Genomic DNA, 22793 nt, shown 5'->3' with positions numbered 1-22793 from the left:
ACTCTTTTAAATGATATCGGACACCGCGATATGAGGTAATACATCCAATTTGGATGCCATATCCAGCATCAGCAAGATAATATTTACCTACAATTTTACAATACGTAATTAATACTGATAAACTATGAGCTTACTGGAACTATTTGTGATAAATATTACCTTCTGGAATTCTTAATCCTCTTGGGCGTGAAAGTGCATCACTTAAAATACGAGAATCATGTGCACTACCTTCCCAACCAGCTAGAACATAGGCAAATTTCAAATCAAATGTAATGGCAGCCAATACATTTTGTGTCGTCCCCCCTTTACGGCTACGAAATCTTCCTTGCATGCTAAGTGGAACGGATGCACGAATATGAGTTCCATCTAATGCTCCAATACAATCTTTAAAATAAGGATAAAACCTTGGATTGTTTCTAATTTCACTAGGAGTTGACTCATCAGGTAATCTAATAACTAGTCTATACAATTTCAAAATAGCTCTCAATACAACCCTAAAGTAATGGTGAACTGTCTGAATTGATCTATAATATCTAGATCCAATCACTCGAAACCTTACATTATGACCAATTATATGTAAAAATATAACTACTTGCTCCCTAATATCGACAGATTTAGACGATTGTAACAAATTATTCGTACTAAGAATATCACATAAATTAAAAAAAGCGATCAGTCTCATCCTTATTATATCAATGCAATGCTGGTCACCACTATATAAAATACTATTAATATAGTTTTCTCTTTCATAATCTCGATTCACACGAGGGCGAGAAGCAATTTTCCTTCCAAGTTTCTAATTTTTTAATCCAAAGAGCCCCAAAAGCTAAAACTAAAGCCACGACTCCGGCAATTGCCGTTTGATGTTGATTACAATACATCTACACAAAATAACGCCACACAAATATGTTTTAACTACTACAAAAGATGTAAGATTTTCATAAGATCACATAAAGTTACCATGACTAAAAAAGTGCATACATACATATCAAGCTAATTATAATTGCCCAATAATAATTTTTTGAAAGTAGCACTTATATATTGATCATAGTTAATACAATACTTCAATTGGTGCAAGAGTTTGTTATATATTATTAGGTTATCTTTCATGTATAATTAATACAATATATATGCTCCATTTTCAGCATGAAAAAAGCATGAGAAGACTGACTGGACAAAGCTAGCAGTAAATACTACAACATGTGTGTATATATATATTTCGGACATAACTAACAAAAATTTCATCAAAAGGCTTAATTAGATGGCTTCAGTGGATTACTCACGTATTTGCCACTGCATTTGTCATTGTTGGAAACGCTTAAACAACAGTGCCATATAAGCATTAAGATCTTTAATATAATAACGATCTAATCAAAAGGCTTAATTATACTATTTTAACATCTTACGCCTATATTTATTAATTTATAGACGTAGCCAATTATTTTAAGTTGCCCACTCTGGTCTTAGCTAGCCTACATTTTTTAATTGCGAATGATGGTTATCATTTGCTAAAACATTTAAAACGAAAATCATGAATATTTTAATTTAAATATATATTTTATCCAAACGATAAATTGTTGTTATTATTTATTTACACCTAAATCTTTATGAATTATCCAAACAATCTGGAAATTCCAAGCCACATGAATATTTTATCCAAACGATAAAATCTTTATGAATGATCCAAACAATCTGGAAATTCCAAGGCACATGGAGGGAGGGATGATTGTGGGCTACATCCTTATTTCACAACATAAAAGATATTATAAAAAATATAATATGAATATGTAAATGTATCAAAATATATACAACAAAGAATGCATGAAGAAAGGATCACAATATTGTCTGAAAACAATGAAGCATATCACAAGATGATCACGGATATCTCGGGGAACGTGAATAATACCTTGATTGGATTTGAAGCTATCAACCAGAAATTCGAAGCAGGCTATAGTAAATACAAACACTGCGTTGAAGAAACATCAAAAGAGCTAAGGATTGCTAAACATACGGTTGGAGAAACAAAGAGTGAAAAGAAGCAGCTTATGAATGAAATGACTAACATGATTGAGCAACTGAAAGATCAGAAGGAAAAAGAATCTACGTTACAGGAACAAGTTGAGAAGCTACAGATTAAGGCAAACAAGGAAGAAAACGAGAAGGAGAATCTGATGAAATCGGTTAAGCAACTGGAAAATAAAGTTGAGTTGTTGGAGAGGGCAATAAAAGAGAAGGATGAAGGTATATTAGGCCTAGGAGAGGAGAAGAGGGAGGCCATTAGGCAACTTTGCATGTGGATAGATTACCACCGGAGTCGCTGCGATGATCTGAAGGAAATACTCTCGAAAAGTGGCAAAGCTCAGAGGGCAACCTAGAGTAAGTCCCTCATATTTTTCATTACATTAGTATGTTCATTTTGGTTCTGCATTTATGGATTGTTTTTCATTGTTTCATTTGTTTTTTTTCTTTTTATTCCACAAGTTGGGTTGTTGATAAAAGCAAATTGTCAAGGTGATGTTCAAGTTATGTCTCGTAAAACTTGGTTGCTTGTAAAGATAATAAAACCTCAAATTTTCAATAATGAAACTTCTAATGCACTAGGCATCTCTAGAACAGTGCTCTCACATGTAGAACCTCAAATTCTTTTACTTCTAAAACAGATTATCATCATCAAAATTAAAAAGAAAGAAGCTAAAGTCACCATAATATACCTTCCAAACAAGCTAATCGTGCAAACCAGTATATACTGTAAAGAAAAACACATTAGAAAGACAAAATCGATGAGACTTCTCAACACTCGAATTGAAAGAACTACCTAATATACAGTTTTGCCATACAACAATGCAAATCAATATACAGTTCAGGTAGGTTCAGCAAGCTTGACAATAGCAAAATATGAAATCAACACCTTGCATTACCCAATTTAGTGCAAAAAAACCTAAAACCCTTTCTGCTGTGCATCATACCAGGATAAAAGAAAATCAAATTGCAACTTCAACATCAAACAAATGGAGTGAAAGTGAAAAAAAAATTATAGAAATATCGGGACAAAAAATACAAACCCAGCAACTCTTTTTCGACCAAATTGAAAACCATAAAAAATCAAATCTATAATAAAGGTTACCTGAAATTTCCCACAGATCTGACAGAAATTGGAGTGGAGATAGCAAAAATAAATGGTGGTCGGAAACTGAGCACGTTTGGAACGGTAATCTGGACGGATATGAAGAAAAGGGAACCGAGGAAATGAAAGAAAACTGCGATATTGAAGAGGGAACTGAGGAAATGAAGGAATGAAGGACTTCTTGGGGGGGTTAGTGGAAAATTGATAAACAGAATCAGTGTTTTGTACCGGAGATGAAGGGAGGAACGAAAGAGGGGATAGAGAGGAGTTTCCGGAAAATGTCTTACGGAAATTAGAAGCGTAAGACATTTTCCCCAAATTGTAAGCCAATTTCCCGTTCTTTGGATTTCATTTTACAAATGTAAAATGTTTTCCGCCAATCAAACACTGAAAAAGGCGGAAATGATTTTCCGGAAAATCATTTCCACCAATCAAACAAAGCCTAAATATAATAGGTTTTAGGTAACATACATGATCACAATAATATCTTATAATTATTTTCTTGTTTCAAATAATTTCAAATTTTATGTCGAGCTCGGAGTGTCACGTTATCATAAAATATCATTCATCAATACAACCAAGACAAACTTTATGTATATGTTCTTTAAATGTCTTTGGTTGTAAGACTTTAGTTAACGAATCTGCAATCATGAGATCAATTTTAATGTCATTTATAGAAGTTTTTGTTTCTAAACTTCCTTTTTAATGATAAGAATTTTTTTTTCTGATGAATAATGATAAGAAATTTTAATTCCATATGTTTTGCATATTTGAATATGTTTCACTTGGAGAAAATACTACAATGTAATTATCGCAATAAAATTTCAGTAGCTTAATAATGGTATCGAATATCCCAAGTCTTGAAATAAAGTTCCACAACTATAATGAATGAATTGTAGCCTCAAAACATGCCATAAATTCTATTTCCATCATAAATGATGCAACGACAGATTATTTAACACTTTTCCATGATACGACGCCATCAATTAATGAATAAATAGTCAAAAGTGCACTTCCTACCATCAAGACAACTTAGCAAAATCTGAATTTGAATATCCAATCACTTTCAACTAATTAAATTTCTTATACATGTGCATGTAATTCCTTGTTCCTTATAGGTCTTTGCGGCCTTCCAATAATCAATTCCAAGATTATTTTGATATTTGTCAAGAATCTCAATTGCAAAGTTAATATTAAGTCTTATGTAGATCTTGACATACATTAAACTACTCACAACAAAAGCGTAAGGAATATATTTCATTATCTTTCGTTCTGTATCATTCTTTGGACATTGCATGAGATTAAATTTATCCCCTTAAATCTCTCTGGAACTTTTTCAAAATAGTTTTACTGAAACAATCCTAACAAACTTTGTGATCTATCTTGGAATATTTCAATTTCTATCACATTCATTTCGAAGTTATTTAAGAGAAAAGCTTCCGTCTCATTTAATATACCAAAAGCCATTTGCAGCAAGTAAAATATTGTCAGCAATAGAGAAATAATTTTTTAAAATTTTTAAGAAATAAAAATTAAATTGATATTAAAAATAAAGCTGAGGGCTAAATTTATTAATTTTTTAAAGATTAAGACTAAATTAATAGAATATATAAATATTAAAGAAATAAAATTAGATAAAGTTGAAGGTTAAATTTATTGATTTTTTTGAACTCCGTGAGTTAGCCAGATAATTAGGGTGTTCATATAATCCCAGATGTGCCTAAGTTTAAATCATGTTGATATTAGAGTTTTGTTGAAATTCACCAACAAAAATTTGTAGAAGTAACTAAAAAAAATGTGACTATTTTTATAAATTTCAAAAAAGAAAAAAGACTTTTAAATTCACTTACTATTTCATAAATTGTTTTTCACCTAATAACAATAATAATTTATATCTTTCACCATAAAAAAAAATTATTTCCATTTTTCCTCTACCTTTTTAACTATCCTCCCATACGGGAATCCTTACTGCATTCCCTCTAGAAGTGTGCATGAGCCGGGTTGGGTTCAGACAAAATTTTAGGCCCGAGCTCGACCCGAAATAAAATTATTAAGCCTGAGCTAGGCTTGGCCTATATTAAAATTTTTTAACTTATTTCATTAAATAAAAAATTTAAAATATAATAAATCAAATACATTTAAAAACATAAAAACAAATATTAAAACAAAAAACAAATAAAAAGTGAGACTAAAACAATTCTTAAAACAATATACAATTGAAAATATAATAAAAAGTGATTATATTAAAATTAAAAATAAAATATAAATATGATTAAAAATAAAAAAATATATATATTTAGTATATAATTAGGGCCGGGCTGAGCCGAACTCGGGCCAAAAAATTTTACCTGAAATCCAACCTATTTTTTAAATAGGCCTCATTTTTTTACCTAAATTTATATTTCAATTATATTTCAAGCTTATATTTTTATTTGAATTCTCTTATTTTATTTTTTGGGCGGAGTTTCGGGCCAGGCCGGTAGCGCGGCCAGACACACCTCTAATTCCCCTTACGCGTAAAATTTATGGATTGGTTTTGTGTTAATTTGGTGTTGATGGTAACCCACTAATCACCAATCACCGATTCTTCACTTTCTCTCATTTGGTGGTCTGATTCGGTTCACTTTCGTCTTTGCCGACCACTCTGAATTATCAGTGCCGTATTAGCCGCGAATTCCGCGGGCGAATCCCTCACTTGTCTCATAATGCTCTAAAATGCCACTTTCTTCGTCATTTAAGGTCAGTAATTTGGACATATCTCTCCTTTAATCTTCTCTTTTTCCAAATTATAAATGGCTGGAAATTTGTGTGTTTATGTCTTCTAATTCTTAAGGATTTTGATTCTTCTATATAGATTATGTGATAATCAATGAAAGTTGGTGCTCTCGTACTTCTGTAATGAATTTCAAAGACATGAATTTAAGTTGATCCTTGACTTCCTTTGATTTCAGATATCCTTCAGGTGGAAGAAATTGGTTTTATTTCCGTATGTTAGGGTTTCTTGTTTCCCAAATGTTATTTTGGATCCAATTCTTGAAGTGTATATATGAATATTTGAATGAATGTTTGTATGTATATCATGTTGGGGTTTCTTGTTTCCCTAATGCTGTTCTAAAGTGTTTATGGTTGAATTGTAGTTCTTAAATGCCGAAGTCGAAGAAAATTGAAGGGCAGAGACTAGTGATGAAGGAAAGAATTTTAGGTGACAATGAAAGTGATGCCGTCGGGGGCAAAGAGATTAGAAATCTTGATCACGTGCTTTCCCAATTTGTATACGAGGGCGATCATGGTGAGGAAAAGGTCTTGAAGGAACCTGAGATTGTGCGCAAAAGGATTGGAAAGAGGAAGATAGGAGATGTGCAAGTGCGAAAGGTTTCACCATATTTTCAAGGCAACTGCGAAAGACAGCTCAAGTCAATTACGCAAGTTGTGTACAAAGGTTGTAGTAATGAAAAGCTTTTGAAGGAAGGGGAAAACTTTAGCAAACAGAATAGAAAGCAGAGGAGAACGGATGCGGAAGTTGTAAAGGTCTCTCCTTATTTCCAGTCATGCGAAGAAAAGCAAAAGAAGACGAGTGGGAATCGGAAAATAAAACCCAGAGTGTTGAAACAGTCCCCCTACTTTCAGAAGAACAACGAAAGCTTGAGAAAACCAAGGAAGACGGATGAAGTTAAACCTTTACTTTCTGCTTCTCAGAAGAGAGATGAGGCTTACCAAAGAAAAACTGTTGATAATACATGGATCCCTCCTCGTTCTGATGCCCCACTTCTCCAAGAGGATCATACACATGACCCCTGGAGGGTCTTGGTTATATGTATGCTTCTCAATAGAACAACTGGGAACCAGGTTTCTTTCTTTCAGTCAAATGTCTTATTCAAATATTGCGTTTCTTTACTTAATAATGCTTGTTGCGGAACCTTTTCAGATGCTGTTGCTTTACTTTCTGTTCTCTCGGGGTTATGGTTTCCCTTCATTTGTTTATTTATTTGAATAAAAAGTTAAATCATATGAATCCACTTGTGAATTGCACCTCGACAATTATCAATGGCTGTTGACCACAATATATTTCCATGTCTTCCATCATAGCTGCAAAGTAGGTAAAAGTATCTTAGAGGCCCTTGTAGTAGGAGACAGATTGCGCTTTGCCCCCTCTAATAAAAAAAGGGCAAATTAGTCATTGTACATTAGATTGTAAAACAAACTAGTCCTTTTTGTTAAAAATTTCATCTATTTGAACTATTAAAAATTGGTGTGCCTGACAGAATAACTAGACTGTGGCACATGGTATGCTATGTGTATGTCATGCTAGTGTACAAAGACCAGTTTTTAACAGTAGAAATGATGAAAATTTTAAAAGAAGGATCAATTTGTTCTTTGATCTAACATATAAGGACTACTAACCCATTTTTTGAGTAGAGGGGGCAAAATGCAGCCTGACTCCTACTTCAGGGGCCTCTATGGTACTTTTACCCGAAGTGGCTTGCCACTTTGAGCCTAAGAGCTAGGAAGGTGTCTTGCCCTTAGGACTTATAGTGTTCCCTATGCAAGCATCAATGTTGCTTTCGCATATCATGTCATAACAACAATTATGTAAGTCCATTGCAGTCACTGTTTTCGTGTTTTATTTTTTGCCGAGATGAGTGGATCAATTATATATGCCTTTGTTAGGGGGATAATTAGCCTTGAATGCATCTATTCATTTTTAAAATATACATCAGTGACCCTATAGGGAAGTTACATTTATTTTGCAGTTCAAGGGGTAGCACTTTCCTGAGGTATTCTGTAACAAGGCTGGTTTTTACATAAAGAAACTATACTTGTTATGGTCCCTAATCAAAATGGATCTCCATTTGTGGAGTTATGTTTTTGTTTGTAATTGAAGGCTTGAAGCTGGGGTTTGAGACCAAAAGAAATAATGACTTAAAAAACTGCAGTGATTTTGTGTGGTTTGTGAGAGGGCTATGTTTCAATAAGACTGCCTTAGGCTAAAAGGTCTCTCTGGTAGTCATTGATCCTAGCCTCAGGCCTAAGCATTTATGAGATTGTTCTACCATCCTTGTGGAAATCATTTTGTTTGACAAAATGGAGAACAAAACTAAGAATAAAATGTAGAAAACAATATAGAAGGCAATTATCCTTGTGTAGGAAGTTTTGTTCTCTCTCCAAAGGTGGCATCTCCATCTCTTCCAATTGGTATTCCTCCCTGCTGTTCATAGTTTAAGTGTGGAAATTCTAGTTCTTCCTTACTTTTGGATGTTGTGTAGCTAAGAAACTCTCATGCTTGATTTCTGTCATCTGTAGCAGTTTCATGCTGGAAACATATTAGGTGGGGCTATATGATATAACCACATTTAATGAAGCCTGTATTTACTAATAGTATTGTGGATAGATTTTATCAGTTGGCAGGTGGAAACAAATTGTTATATGATTTTCATGAGATTCTCACTTAGTTATTATGGATAGCAGATCTTGATCATTTTATCAGTCTCATCACTGGCTGCAGAACTTCGTCGTGTTAATATGCAACGAGACGTCAAATTTTGATATTTCTAGCATGGATGGTAAAAACAGTCAAAGTAACAATTGTTACATTGATTGCAGACTAGAAAAGTATTATCTGATTTCTTCACTGTGTGCCCTGATGCAAAAACGGCCACTGAGGTTGCCACTGAGGAGATAGAAAAGGCTATAAAAACTCTTGGTCTTCAAAGAAAGCGGGCGGAGATGATACAACGAATGTCTCAGGAGTATTTATGGAAGGAATGGACTCATGTAACTGAGCTGCACGGTGTCGGAAAGTAAGTTATCTATCCAATCTTGTTGATCCCATTCTTTCCACGCCAAAGCAGTTTAGATTGTAACCTTTCCAGTGACCCTTTTCGGTGACCAGGTATGCTGCAGATGCATATGCGATATTCTGTACTGGAAAAGGGGATAGAGTAATGCCCACCGATCATATGCTTAACCATTATTGGAACTTTCTCTATGGACACAAGAATACTTCAATATAGATAAGATTAGATGTTCTTTTCAATGAAAATATTTATATGTGATTAGGGTTTGATAAATTACTGAAGTTATTGAAGCAAGAAAGGTGTTTCAAGTTAGCATCACCAGCTTGTAGCTTTGCCAAGTACTTCATGAAGTGCTTATTTAGAATTTTTGTTTTTAGCTCATCTCATCTCATTGACATTTGATTATTTGTTTTCTCAACTGAATTAGGGGGGCGTAATGGCTCGAGCTCGATTCAAAACTCTGGGCACAATTCTTAACTTGAGGTCAATCGAACATCAATTTTTAAGCTCAAAGTTGACTCGAATTTTAAGCTCAAAGTTGACTCGAGATACAATCGACTACGTGAGCACAAGCTCATTTATCCTTTCGTATACTAGAGCTCAAAATTGAGTTGATTAAACTCATTTATAGATTTCCATGATCAAGGATGAGCTCGAGCTGGAATTACGTGTCTTATGTTAAAATTTCCTTTATACCATAACTCCATAGTTTTTAGTCCACAAACACAAACTTCACACTTGAAATACTCATATTTTCAGCATTAAACCTATAAAAAAGAAGAAGATATATATAAAACTTTTCAATTCAAGGACTAGAAGATGAATAAATATTTCTAATATCGAAATATTCAAGATGGTCTCTATCAAGGTTCTGCCCAATTAATAACAAATAAATATAGTACAACATTTGGTAACCATCTTTTGCTCGGATTGTATCTAAATTTAATTAACTTTAGCCTTATTTTATAGTGATTTTGTTATACACTATAATTAAATTATTATTAGAAAAAAGAAAAAAGAAATAAAAACAAGGTTAATGTCTTTTTTGACCTTTGAACTTGACAATTAAATTCGCTTTTGTACTTATACCTTAAACTTGACACTTAAATTCATTTTGGTTTTTAAACTTGAAAAATGTGGAAGTGTAATGACATAAAACTCTAAAAATATGCCATATTATCACCTCAATATATATATTTGACGTGATACATTATCAAAATGTCATGTAATGTTTTTTTACTTGATCCGATAATCAATGCGAGTAAACGATGTCACAATGTCATGTAATGTTTTTTTACTTGATCCGATAATCAATGCGAGTAAACGATGTCACATTGACATAATCTTTGCTTTTAACTTTTTTTTATAAGAAAACATATTTTAATCAATCTAATAAAATCTCTTACAAATCATTTGTGACATTTTCAAAACTTTAAACATATTTTAAAATTATTTTAAATAATATTGTAACACTCCCTAACCCTAAACCATCACCGGAAGAGAGTTATGGAGCATTACCGGAGTTTACAGAATAATTACACACAATTCCATTATTTTCTTATGTTCATGTCAAAGCTGTCTTCTTGAGCAACAGTCACTAAAATATTTATATCTGGAGCTACGAAGCTCCAAATTAAGTTCCGTTAATTTTCCTTGAAACTAGACTCATATACCTTTCTACCATAAAAATTTCAGAAATTTTGGTTTAGCCAATTAGTACAGTTTATTCCTCAAAGTTACCCCTGGTCTGCTATTTGACAGCTTCGACCTTTCTTTACTAAAATTTAATTATCTCATAGCACAGGACTCGGGTGATGTTCCCGTTTATTTATCTTGAAAATAGACTCATTAAGGATTCTAAGAATATAAATTACAACCCATAATTATTTTTATACAATTTTTAATGATTTTCCCAATTCAGAATAGGGAATTCCGAAATCAATCCGACATTGTCTCAGAAAAATTCAAATTCATACCAAATTATTCAAATCCTATTTTATACCATAACCAAACCTTAAATTTATTTATTTCATCTTTACATTTACAATTTCAAAATGACACACACATAAGGCATCCTAGGTACATGCCATTACCCATAATTAACACACTTTACCTCATCAACGTTCTATCTTTACTTAACCTGCGCACGGAAACAAACCGTACGCTGAGTATGGTATACTCAGTGGTATTTCCATAATCCGAACACTTAATAATATAACAATTAAACTTAAAATCACAATAACAATTATAAGTATTCATTTATTTATTTTATAGATGAACTTCATTTACTTACCGTATAAATTCTATACAATATATTCAAAATTCACTTGTATTCACACTTTACTTCTTAACAATATACCATTTTAATTCATTCTAATATCAATCATCATTCATTTGAACTTCACTCATTTCACGAAACTTTTGGTTCATGTTTTCAATCTCATATCTCAATTTCAATTCTCAATTCAATTTCTCATTTCATTCCAATAGCTCAATCAATCAAATTCACTCGATTTATCTTTTCACTTATTTACCCCTATTAACAAGACTCAGACTCTGATCGATACGCGGATTCCTCCCAAACACACTAGAATATCCAACCCAAACACACCAGAATATCCAACCCAAACACACCCGGAATATTATAAATCCTCCATAACACACCAGTATATCATATCCTCCCAAACACACCAATAAGGCATTAAATGCCTCTTCAGATAAACCGAAATATATAATAACAGAAACATCTTCTCGGCTGAACTACAAATCTCCTCATCACATCATAAATCCAATGGCATGTCATTTGTATCCAATCTGGTCCGATACTGTTAATAAGGTATTTGATTCACTTTCTCAATTTAATAAATCTTTTATCAATATACCATTCTTATAATCACATATATTCACACATTTTTATAATTTCATATATTTTCATTCAATTCAACAAATATATTTCAAGTATTCACATTAATTCATAATTCAATACAACTCAATTCACCTTTCAATATCAAATATTCAATTATCACAAATCTCATATATTCATATCAATTCCCTCATATTCCAATCAATATAATTTTTCAATATAACATTCATTCAATATTCAAATTTTTACATAAATCATATATATAATATATATTTCAATCAATATAAATTCAATCAAAATGATTTCAATCAATATAAATTCAATCAAAATGATTTCAATCAATATAAATTTGATAAATTCATCACATACCAAAATCAATCCATTTCGATTGTAAAACATCATAATTCTAACACTAATAATTGTCATATGTATATAAATATAACAAATAATGACTGAGTTTGGATTATAGAAATACAAACTGTATTTTCAGAGCTTTTCCAAGTTTTTCCTCGTCGACTTTGCTATTTCTTTACTTAGCCGAAACTTCTCGAGACAACGTTAGCAAATTAAACTTCAAGCTTCAAACCTTAAATTTTCCCTTTTTTTCTTTCTTTTCCTTCTTTCCTTCCTTCCCTCTCTGTTTTGTTTCTACTATTCTGTTTCTTCCCTTCTTCTCTTTTTTTTTTCTTTTGTTTTATATACATATATATATAATATTATTTATACTTAAATAATAAGTAATACTTATTTATTATTTATACATGTGTATATTATTAATACATGTGTATCTATTTAAAACCATACATTTGTCACTTTTTTTAATTTATTTAATAATAATAGTTAATAATAATTTATAATCTATAATTCAACAATAATCTAGAAAAATCTTTAGATTTTTTGCCTCCTCAACTATACTAAATGGTCTATTTTCCATTTTGGTCCTTTATATTTTCTTTTAATCTACAATTCAACTTTTATCCTTTATTCAATTTAGTCATTTTCCTAATTACTCTTAATTAAGCTAAATTCACTTAATTAAACTCTAATTAACCACCCTACTAACTTCATAAATATATATATATTTTAAATATTTACTAATCAAATTTTCAAAAACGGAGACCTGAAAATAAATTTTTCGATAACCTTAAAGTTCGGGTCGTTACAAATATTCTACATGGTAATACACAAAATAAATTTTACTAAGTCAAAGCTTCCAAAAAGCGAATTGCAAGCAAAGGAAATGTCACGATTCATGTATAACTAAAATAAAAATGTATAACTAAAACCTTTTGTTTCTTGTTTATGTGTTACAAGATTTGCTAAATAAATGTAGTGGTAAGCATGTGTTATATATATATATATGAAAGACTATACTATTAAGAATTAAGTATTGATAAAAATATTACCTTCTCAATTTGGTAGAATAGTTTGACATGGTTGGCAAGTTAATAGAAATTAAATTGCAATCCTTCGAATGATGATATAATACGGGTGCTTTTTTGACACAACACTTGGGTGTATTCTTAAGGCCTTTTATATTTATATGTGTGGTGTTAAGGATAGATGCACATTTAGTACCATATGTGAGGAATTTGGGTGAGAGTTCCAAATGTCCAAATTTTATTTTACTAAGATTATCAAAGGTTATATATTAAATGAAATTATAAATTGGTTTGATAACGTAGCATAAAATTAATAAGTTTATTTATTATTGTGTCGATTTGAATAAATTAAAATATGAAACTAATACTCTTTACAATACAATTATATTTATGATGACTGAACTTTCATGCTTATACTTGCTAATGTTTAAAGTATAACTTTTATTCCTACTTGTGCATACTTCTTTGCTTTTGGAGCAATGTAAATGAGTACTTTTTTGAGTTTCTTACTAAGCTTTATTTTTAACGTATCCTTTTTTTTGCACATAAATTTTCGAGTTGAGTTCATGAAACTAAATTGCGGACATATACTTATGAGTCAATGGTCATATATGTATGTATGTACTTAAGCTCTATATTGCTTTTATGGTCTCGAAAGTAAGAATGTTATTCTTTTGAATTTCATGATTTTTGTACATGGTTTGCTAGTGGAGCCCTTGCACGAAATAGTTATTAAACCTAAATTGGGTATCTATCTATTGATGATGAAGTTTGAAAATGATTTGATGATTTTATTGTATCTATTCATATGGTTTTAGTAGTTCTTAAAGTGTTGATATGAGTTGGTGGTGTTTGAAGATGATTTTTGAGCATTTTGAACTTGTATTTTTGCTCCCTACCCCAAGGTTTCAGTATCATGCATTTAAGTATTAAACATTAAAGTAAGTAGCTTAATTTTTGCTTTAAGGGCTCAAGGTATCAGAACAAAGGTTAGTAATATTAGCTTAACTGAGAAAGTGAGCAAATTGTTACAATACTTAGTAGAAGTATCGATCTTTCTTCAGAGGTATTGATACCTCTGCTTAAGTCCAGGCTAATTGCTTTGTTTTGGCTTATTTTGACCCTAACAATTCATTTTGGTCTCAGACCCTTGAACCACTTCCAAAAGATTTTAAAGTTTCCCAATTTATTCCAAACTTGATTTAGTGAATTTATAAAAATGTTTCAAAATTTAAAGTTTTATACTTTTCCAAAATGCTTGACATATACATGATCCAGTGACACCTCCTATTCGTACTAGGCATTGAGATGAGTGTGGGGTGTTACATGTGAGTGGTTTGCTAGCGTTTAGGTTTTATTAAGTGTCTTTAGTATAGAGTTAATGAAGTGCTTTACAATCGTATCAATAATTTCGAATTCAACTAGATCAGTAGTTTAGCTTACTAGTGTTTAAGTATTTAATTGAGCAGAGACTTGTGCATATTTCTCTTAGAGGGTACAATCCTTAGAATACTTATTATCGAGTATTTCATTGTATAATATATACTATAGCTTGATTCCATGCGTTTATGTCCTTAATTTTTTACTCATTTTCATATACGCGAGACATGAATAATCATTGTTTCATCCGTTTCTAGCTTTCCAACCTTTTCAACTTCTCCCAAACAGTCTTAGCATTGGGTCGGCTTCTCCATCTTTTCCCTTTCACCTACATATTTAAACACAAATGAAGATAGCCCATACTAAAGATAATAAACTAACTAAAAATACACAAATGTAACACCAATGAAACTCCCAAACACTAAAAACCACTAATAAATCTTGTAATTTGTAACGACCCGTTAGTTAGGGGTGTTAGAAAGTGAAGCTAGAAACTCTATTCTCGTAAATTAAACCCGTAAATATTTTATTAAATATTTACAAATTTAGTTTAGTAGCGAATTAAACTTTGGATAGGTAAATTGTATGAAGTTAGGAGTTATTAAGGTATAGGGACTAAATCGCGTAAGGGCTAAAAGTTACATTATAGATTGAAATAAATTAAAGGGACTAAAGTAGCAATTATACCATTAATTAAATGGTGGGATGGTGACCGGGCATGTTTTAATGAATATGCTTGTGTATATTATATATATGTTATATATTAAGTTATAATAATATTAATGGATGATGCATAAAAACAAAACAAAAAGCCATTTCTTTCTTATATTTCACATGCAAAACAATTTGGGAGAGGAGAAAAGAAAGAAGAAATGCACAGCTAGGGACTTTAGGAGTTCAAGCTCAAATTAGTTAGTGTAATTTAGTAATTTTCTTGTAATGTTTACGTTTTTGGAATCCTGATACCTAGGATTAGCTGACTCATGTTGCAATTTTTAATATTGTTTAAGATTTTAAATGTTACTATTGTTGAATAGTTTAAGTATTAGGGGCTAAATAGATAGATTTTTAAGTTAGAAGTGGAAAATGACTAAATTCTGGAATTAACTGTTGATTTTGAGCAATGAGGACTAAATTGAGAAATATTTGAAATTAAGGAGTAGAATTGGAAAATAAGGAGCTAAATTTAGTTTAGAGTGAAATTAGTATAAAAATTTGAGGTTAAATATGGATATTAAAATTAGTTTCGGTTTAGGGACTAAATTGAGGATTAAGCAAAATATAATAGAAAAATTGATATTCTTGTGAATTGAGTGGGTATGTTATTAATTTATTTTAATTATTTTATTCCGTAATAAACGTCGTTTCGAAATCCTCGAGTAAGAAAGGGGAATGACAAGATCGACGTCGAGTAGCTTGGAATATATAGTTTGTGTTTCTATAATCCGAATTGAGTTATAAACTATTGCATATTGCATTGTTATATATGGTAAGCATTTGGGGTGAGTACTCTTGTACTTTGAGATTAAATTGAATCCATAGTTGATTGGAATGGACTAATTTTGCATATTATGAAATGTGTTGCTTATGCGAATATTGAGTTGAATATATGTGATAATGTCTATATATAAGATTGGGACATTTGATGTATTGAAAAGTGAATGAAACCCTATTAACTGTTTCACGCTAAGTCGGATATAGATGGCATGCCATAGGATAGGAAAAGTTCAGGGATTTCTTCGACCTTGAGACGATGAGGCACTGGGTGCCAATTTGCTTCGGTTTAACCGATGAGACACTAGGTGTCAACTTATATAGCGCTAGGCGCAATCATTACTTCGGATTTATCCGATGAGGCACTAGGTGCCAAATTAGTATGTTGGTTGGATCCGTGTATCCGTCTGAATCTGAGTTGTGTTAATAGGGAAAATAAACGATAAAATCGATGTGTTCGATATTGAAATGACATGGTTGAGAAATGGAAATGAGATGTGAAATGAAATATGAAATGGTAGACTATTGTGAATATGGATTAAATTATGAGAAATGAAATCATAAATTGAAAGTAGAGATGAAATACGCCATTGAATGAATTGGTTTCTCAAATGCGATATGAAATACTATTGCCATGTACTAATATTTGTGAATTCTATTGAATGTGAATAAAAAAATGAGTGATGGAATTATTGATTTGATACATATGTTTTATAACATTACTTATTGCATCATTATATCTTAACTATTCATATCAAGTTTAAATTGTTTGGATTATAAAAATACCACTTAGTTATATTCAGCGTACGGTTTTATTTTTCGTGCGTAGGTTAGGTACTTTCAGCCTATTGTTAACTTAGCATCCAACAGCGATCTCGAGTTCAAGTGTGGCGATGTTATATTTTGTAATGGCATGTACCTAGGAGGTCATTTGTTGAGGTGGTTTATAATGTGTTGATATTTTGGTTTTCTAGTTCGATAATGGTCATTTGTATATATATATGATTGTAGTTGAAGCTATATTTGGCATGTTAGTTTGGCCTAAGTTTTTGGTATGTGTTTTTAGCTTAAAGCTTAATATCCGAAGTAGCTAGATGTTAGTTCAATATTGGCAAATTTGGTATGAATGGAAGTCTTGAATGGTTGATGTGTTATTGATATATTTGAAGATATAAAATGTAGTATCAATAAGGGTACATTGATTAGACACTTAGGATAATTGTTTTGACTTGTTTTAAGCATATTTAATCGAGTTTTGAATAGGTTAAATGACCGGTGAATTGGTTGCTTAGTGTCCAAGTAAACAAAATTTGGTAAACTGAGTGTTAAGGTACATTTAGTACACACGGCCTGGGACACGGTCATCACACGGCCTTGTGTCACGCACGGGCAACACACACAGGCATGTGGCCTGAACGTGTAGAGTAATAGTATAAGTGTAGTTTCCACACGGGTTGACACACGGCTTGCGACACGGCCGTGTGACCCAAATTAGTGAGTTACACGAGCAGAGACATGCTGGGACACGGTCGTGTGTCTCAAGTCAATGAGTTATATGGGCAAAAACACGGGCTAGGACATAGCCGTGTGTCTAAACTTCGAAAGTCACATGGTTTAAGGCATTTCACACGGCTTGGCCATACAGCCGTGTGTCCCCTGATTCTAGGCATTTCCAGATTTCACCCTAAACTTCTAGAATTGTTTCAAATTAGTCCCTTCCTTTTTTTAAACTATTTTTAGGTCCCGTAAACTTGTATTAAGGACTGTAGGAGTAACTTTTACTCTGAATTAGTATGATATAGCATGATTCATTATTAAATTGTATAAGACACGATTATGAAAATATTAAATTAGCATACATTGCTCCTGTATCATGTGAGTTAATATTTAGCTTGCACCATTGCTTGCGATGAAATTAAATGTTCTGATTGGTTAGTAATGCATGTGACCCTAATCTGACAACGAAAGAGGTTAGAGGAGTTACATAATTTCACTTAAAAGTACAAGAGTGTAAATTTCACTCAGCACTTGAACAATTATCAACAGGCCAACAGATATGGAATACAAGAGCAATAACATAAAATTGGATATAATGTTTATTTTTTTATTAACTTTATTAGTAACATTATTGTCAAATATTTTCTTGAACAATTTTAAGTTTTGTTATTTGTTTACAATTTTTTTCTCAAGTATTATGAACAATTTTTTACAATAATTAATATTTTTATTTAGAATTTAAAATTATGTAGTTATTTAATTATAAATTATATCACTAAACATGGCATTAAAAATTACAATATAACTATATTTTACCAAATCAAGATTTTTTGTAATTATAAAAAGGTTTACTTATTTTGCTAGTATTTATTGAATTACTTTTGGTGTCAAAATACACAAAAAGTTTTTTTTTTTATACTTTTTCCTTGACGTAGAGTTGTTTACTTTTATATATATAAGAATTACTATGTGATATACTCGTATGTGCTTCTTTTTAACCAAAAGTTATCGGATTAAGTACGATTTTTTGAAATTTATTGGAATAGGTTGATTTTAGAGAGACTGTGTGAAAACACATTCAGTTGAACTCATTTTTAATGGATTTTGTAGGAAAATGCAGCAAAGCGCGTCAATTAGTCATGTTTTCCCTATTTTCTCTCACTGGTCGGTTTTAGGGTTTTTAGTTTTAGGAGTTTTGTAGATTTTTTTAATTTTTAATTTTTAAATTCTTTTAATATATTCTTTAGGATTCTTTATAAATTTTATATTTGTTAAAAAATATAAATTTTGGAATGTTTAAATTTACCCATGTAAATTTTTTTATTAATTTTTGTTGAGAGAGACCAATTTGTTCATTTTTAAAATTAGCAGGGACGAAAAAGGGTATTTATACCAACCTGTTATTCGAATTGTAAAATTCATCTCGATTCGAACTTGAAACTCAAATTACTTATTTGAATCAAATCGAGTTTTACTCACCTTTAGATGAACGAGTAAATATGCTAAAAAAACCATGCATATTTTTGAAAATATTATCCTGGGATATTTGACCAATTCCGGGGTGAGGGGCAATTTTGAGGGGGGCTTGACAATGGGAGAGTTTGGGATTCAAAATTTCGTCTAGTTGGTTGCACTTTACTGACTTAGAAAGAAAACGCGTCTAGCTAGAAATGATTTTCCTGCAAAATCCACTGAATACATGTCCAACTAAATACGTTTTTACACGCCGTCTAAAATTAATCTATTGTGATAAATTTTAAAGAAAATGGCGTAATCGAATAATTTTGATTAAAAATCAGCATATATGTATACTTCATATAATTAGTGAATTTGTTGATAGTTTATATAACGAATATAACTTTTGCCTTTTATCAAAGCTGGAAAGCGGATCACAAGATATAATTAGGTGCAAACAATAATTACAATTCAATCAATACAATTCTCGTGATTGGTCAATTTAAAATGTAATAAATCATTATGACTATTTAAATGTAAAACAATCAAGGGTAAATTACACTAATAATCACCTAACTATTAGTAAATTTCTTTTTTAGTCATCCAATTATAAAAAGTTAAAAAATATCATATGATTATCCAATTTTATTTATTTTTTGGTTACCAGTTAGCTAACTTAAAAATGAAAATACTCAAAAATTCAAGATAGTTGAGTGAACAAAGAAGACAAAGTTAAATTGTCCAGTGATCATTTTGTAACTTTTTATAGTTGAGTGACTATTAGTGCAATTTAGACAACAATTAAAAAGTCAAAGTTAACAAGTTGGTGATGATAAAAGCTTACATCAATCTCCAGTCCAAGAAAGCAGGGAAGTAAAAAGAGATGTTTAATGTAAAGGTTGAATGGTTGGTTTCAGAGCATTGATTATGACTGTTAGATGAAGCCACCAACTAAACCAAACCCTTTTTAACTTCGTATTGGCTTCACCTTGACTATTAGCTTAACACTTTTCACTTCCACAACTCTCCCATCATCCATGTAGCTGAACAAACACACTTGAATGGTCACCATTTCGCTAATCTTAATACTTTTTAATGGTCATACAATTTCAAAGCAATATGGATCAACCATTACTCCCCAAAATACGCCAATCCACCCCGCCACATCTCATCACCAATGATGCCATCATCCCTATCATCCCAACACCAAGTACTTCCTATGTTAATCTCCTTGCCAACTTGAAAAACCACAAAACCAGACTCACCCGTCGTTCACACTCGGCACCCTCCGTTTTCACCGACGTTAGGGAACCATTTCAAGGCCGAAAACCGTCCGAGAAATCGGCTCCTTTCATCGTTCGTCAAGCCTTCATTTGGCTCATCATATACATATTAACCGGTATACTAATGTTTTTAACTAGTGAAAGTTTCAAAGGCACCGAAACTTTCAAACCCGTGGATGCTTTATACTTCATGGTGGTCACGCTATGCACAATTGGATATGGTGATATCGTCCCCAACTCAACATTCACTAAGCTTTTCACTTGTTTCTTCATACTAATCGGCTTTGGATTCATTGATATATTACTCAACGGATTAGTTACTTACATTTGTGACCGACAAGAATCGGTTCTTTTAAGCGCGGTTGATGAGAATCAATTCAACACAATGGTTCAAACATACATGATAGATAAAGCCAAAGGAAGAATGAGAATCCGAATGAAAGTAAGCTTAGCATTAGTAATCGTCGTTGGGTGCATCGCCATCGGCACGGTAGCCGTCCATTTTTTGGAAAATTTGGATTGGGTTAATAGCTTTTATCTCGCTGTTACATCAGTGACAACCGTTGGTTATGGTGATTTTTCTTTTGAAACGTTAATGGGGAGGTGTTTTGCTGTTCTGTGGTTGCTTGTAAGCACGTTAGCTGTTGCGAGGGCTTTCCTTTACTTAACTGAGTTGAGGATTGAGAAAAGAAATAGAAAAATTGCGAAATGGGTTCTTCAGAAGAAGATGACACTAGGAGATTTGGTTGCTGCAGACCTCGACAATGATGGATCCGTTAGGTATTGGCTTCTCATCGTTCCCATATCTACTTTGTATTTCAAACATCCTTACTACTTCAAAGATGAACATGTTATATTCAAGTATGATTTTCCAATATATAAATATTCAATTTTTTAAAACTTTTCCATGTAATTGGAGATACAAATAGTTTAGATGAATGTAGGGGTTAGATCAATTTAGTCCTTCTAATATTAAATGAATCAATTTAGTCTTTTTACTATAAAAAAATCAAATAAGGTCAAACTGAAATAGAGTTAACATTTATAGTTTAAAAAATATCATCCTATGTCTAACAAAGTTAATATTTTTAAAGTTTTAATGGTCCTGTAAATGAAATATAATTCCGTTGCAAATTGGACTTACTTGATTCTTTTTAATAGTACAGAGACTAGATTGATCCAGAGATGGATATTTTAACTCAAACACTTATTTTGAAGTTTCTAATTTCTATGATGTTAAAGCATCATAAATGATACAACATTAACCATCTGAGCATCATGACACCTCTTTGATCATGGTATTTACTAATTTTGTGATATTTAATGAAGGTAAATTAAAGCCTTTTAGTTCTGTATTTGTTGCAGTAAATCTGAATTTATAATCTACAAACTTAAGGATATGGGGAAAATTGCAGAGAAAGACGTTCTGCAGATCTGTGACCAGTTTGATGCACTAGACAATAGCAATTGTGGGAAAATTACAGTTGCTGATCTCATGGATAGTAGCTAACTATTTGGTGTAAGATTCGGTTAAGGCTATGCATCCGATCCCGACCTTTTTCAAATATTTGGAGGATCATTCGTACATAAATGTTAAAAAGAAAAAGAAAAAGAAAAATGAAGAGTCGAAAAAGAAAAAGAAAAATGAAGAGTCGAAGCAGTATATACAGACTACAATGATGTTCCATTAAGGAGGAACCATATCTTGCAATGGAGATAGCCTAATTGCACAAAAGCAGAACCACAAGATTCTGTGATCATTTTCAGCTTGTAAAAAAGGCAAGCAGATAGTGTTGCAAGCGGGATGTTAGACAATAGTAAATTTGAGCAATTCTTTGCAAATTATAACAAAGGGATTCTTACTATTTTATTTTTTATTTTTTTTGCTTGTATTTTTATTTATTGTACTCCAAGCAATGGGGTTGCCCTTGAGAAAAAGACAATGACCCGAGATAGATCGACAATCATCCGAACAAAACCTACTAAGCTAAGATCTTTGGATGCCTTGAATAACAACCCATGATTGAGGGTAGTGTTAGAGTAGTAGCAGTTGAGTAGTTAGCCAGTTAAAGAAAGGTTAAAGAAGTTAGCAGATAGTTACAAAAGTTAGTTATAGCCTTTAATATCATGTGTATAAATACAAACCTTAATGAGCTTTGTAAGCAAGATCATGATTAAACAAATCTTCTCTTCATAATTATTTACTTGTTTAGTATTTCATGGTATAGTCAAACATGGTATCAAAATTATTTATCCTCACGGATTGATCCTACGAAGAACTGCTCATAGCGTTTACCAGCTCAACTATGACTTTCACTGTTGCCCCAGCAATGGCTTTTGTTTTCACCGATGGTGTCTTTGATAGTCGTTTCTTTTTAACCAAGAAAATTAATATACATCTTGATGATTCTAATTACTGGCTATAGAGACAACAAGTGCTTCTTGCCATCAAGACTCACAAGTTGCAATAATTTCTTGATGATCGGACGATTCCTCCTCCCACACTTGTTCCTGATGATG

The 22793-nt window shown here is 31.8% G+C and overlaps 2 protein-coding genes across 5 annotated transcripts; both read left to right on the top strand.

Moving 5' to 3' along the window:
* Positions 1 to 5527: 5527 nt before the first annotated feature.
* LOC107888474 (methyl-CpG-binding domain protein 4-like protein) lies at positions 5528 to 9295 on the top strand. Of its 3 annotated transcripts, XM_041077595.1 has the most exons (5): positions 5598 to 5863; positions 6076 to 6086; positions 6262 to 6970; positions 8726 to 8922; positions 9015 to 9295. In XM_041077595.1, exons 3-5 carry the CDS (start codon positions 6269 to 6271, stop codon positions 9133 to 9135), a joined length of 1020 nt encoding a protein of 339 aa, XP_040933529.1. In that variant the 5' UTR covers positions 5598 to 5863; positions 6076 to 6086; positions 6262 to 6268; the 3' UTR covers positions 9136 to 9295. The 3 variants fall into 3 exon arrangements, 2 of the variants coding, with proteins under 2 accessions (XP_016668086.1, XP_040933529.1); XM_016812597.2 differs by lacking the exon at positions 6076 to 6086 and having other exon boundaries at positions 5528 to 5863; XR_001681374.2 differs by lacking the exon at positions 6076 to 6086 and having other exon boundaries at positions 5580 to 5863; positions 8628 to 8922; positions 9015 to 9031.
* A 10690-nt stretch (positions 9296 to 19985) lies between these two features.
* LOC107888475 (two-pore potassium channel 3) lies at positions 19986 to 22473 on the top strand. Of its 2 annotated transcripts, none has more exons than XM_016812598.2 (2): positions 19986 to 21053; positions 21639 to 22473. In XM_016812598.2, exons 1-2 carry the CDS (start codon positions 20086 to 20088, stop codon positions 21781 to 21783), a joined length of 1113 nt encoding a protein of 370 aa, XP_016668087.1. In that variant the 5' UTR covers positions 19986 to 20085; the 3' UTR covers positions 21784 to 22473. The 2 variants fall into 2 exon arrangements, with proteins under 2 accessions (XP_016668087.1, XP_016668088.1); XM_016812599.2 differs by having other exon boundaries at positions 19989 to 21053; positions 21622 to 22473.
* The last annotated feature ends 320 nt before the right edge of the window (positions 22474 to 22793 follow it).

Source organism: Gossypium hirsutum, chromosome A09 (genome assembly GCF_007990345.1).
Source record: "Gossypium hirsutum isolate 1008001.06 chromosome A09, Gossypium_hirsutum_v2.1, whole genome shotgun sequence".
Classification (NCBI taxonomy): Eukaryota; Viridiplantae; Streptophyta; class Magnoliopsida; order Malvales; family Malvaceae; genus Gossypium; species Gossypium hirsutum.
This window is presented reverse-complemented; position numbering and strand designations above follow the sequence as displayed.

Coding starts and splice junctions, on each gene's coding strand:
- LOC107888475 (XM_016812598.2), top strand. CDS start 20,086: ATGGTCATACAATTTCAAAGCAATATGGATCAACCATTACTCCCCAAA. Junction 21,054..21,638: donor GACAATGATGGATCCGTTAG/GTATTGGCTTCT, acceptor TATTTGTTGCAG/TAAATCTGAATTTATAATCT.
- LOC107888474 (XM_016812597.2), top strand. CDS start 6,269: ATGCCGAAGTCGAAGAAAATTGAAGGGCAGAGACTAGTGATGAAGGAA. Junction 6,971..8,725: donor ATAGAACAACTGGGAACCAG/GTTTCTTTCTTT, acceptor CATTGATTGCAG/ACTAGAAAAGTATTATCTGA. Junction 8,923..9,014: donor GAGCTGCACGGTGTCGGAAA/GTAAGTTATCTA, acceptor TTCGGTGACCAG/GTATGCTGCAGATGCATATG.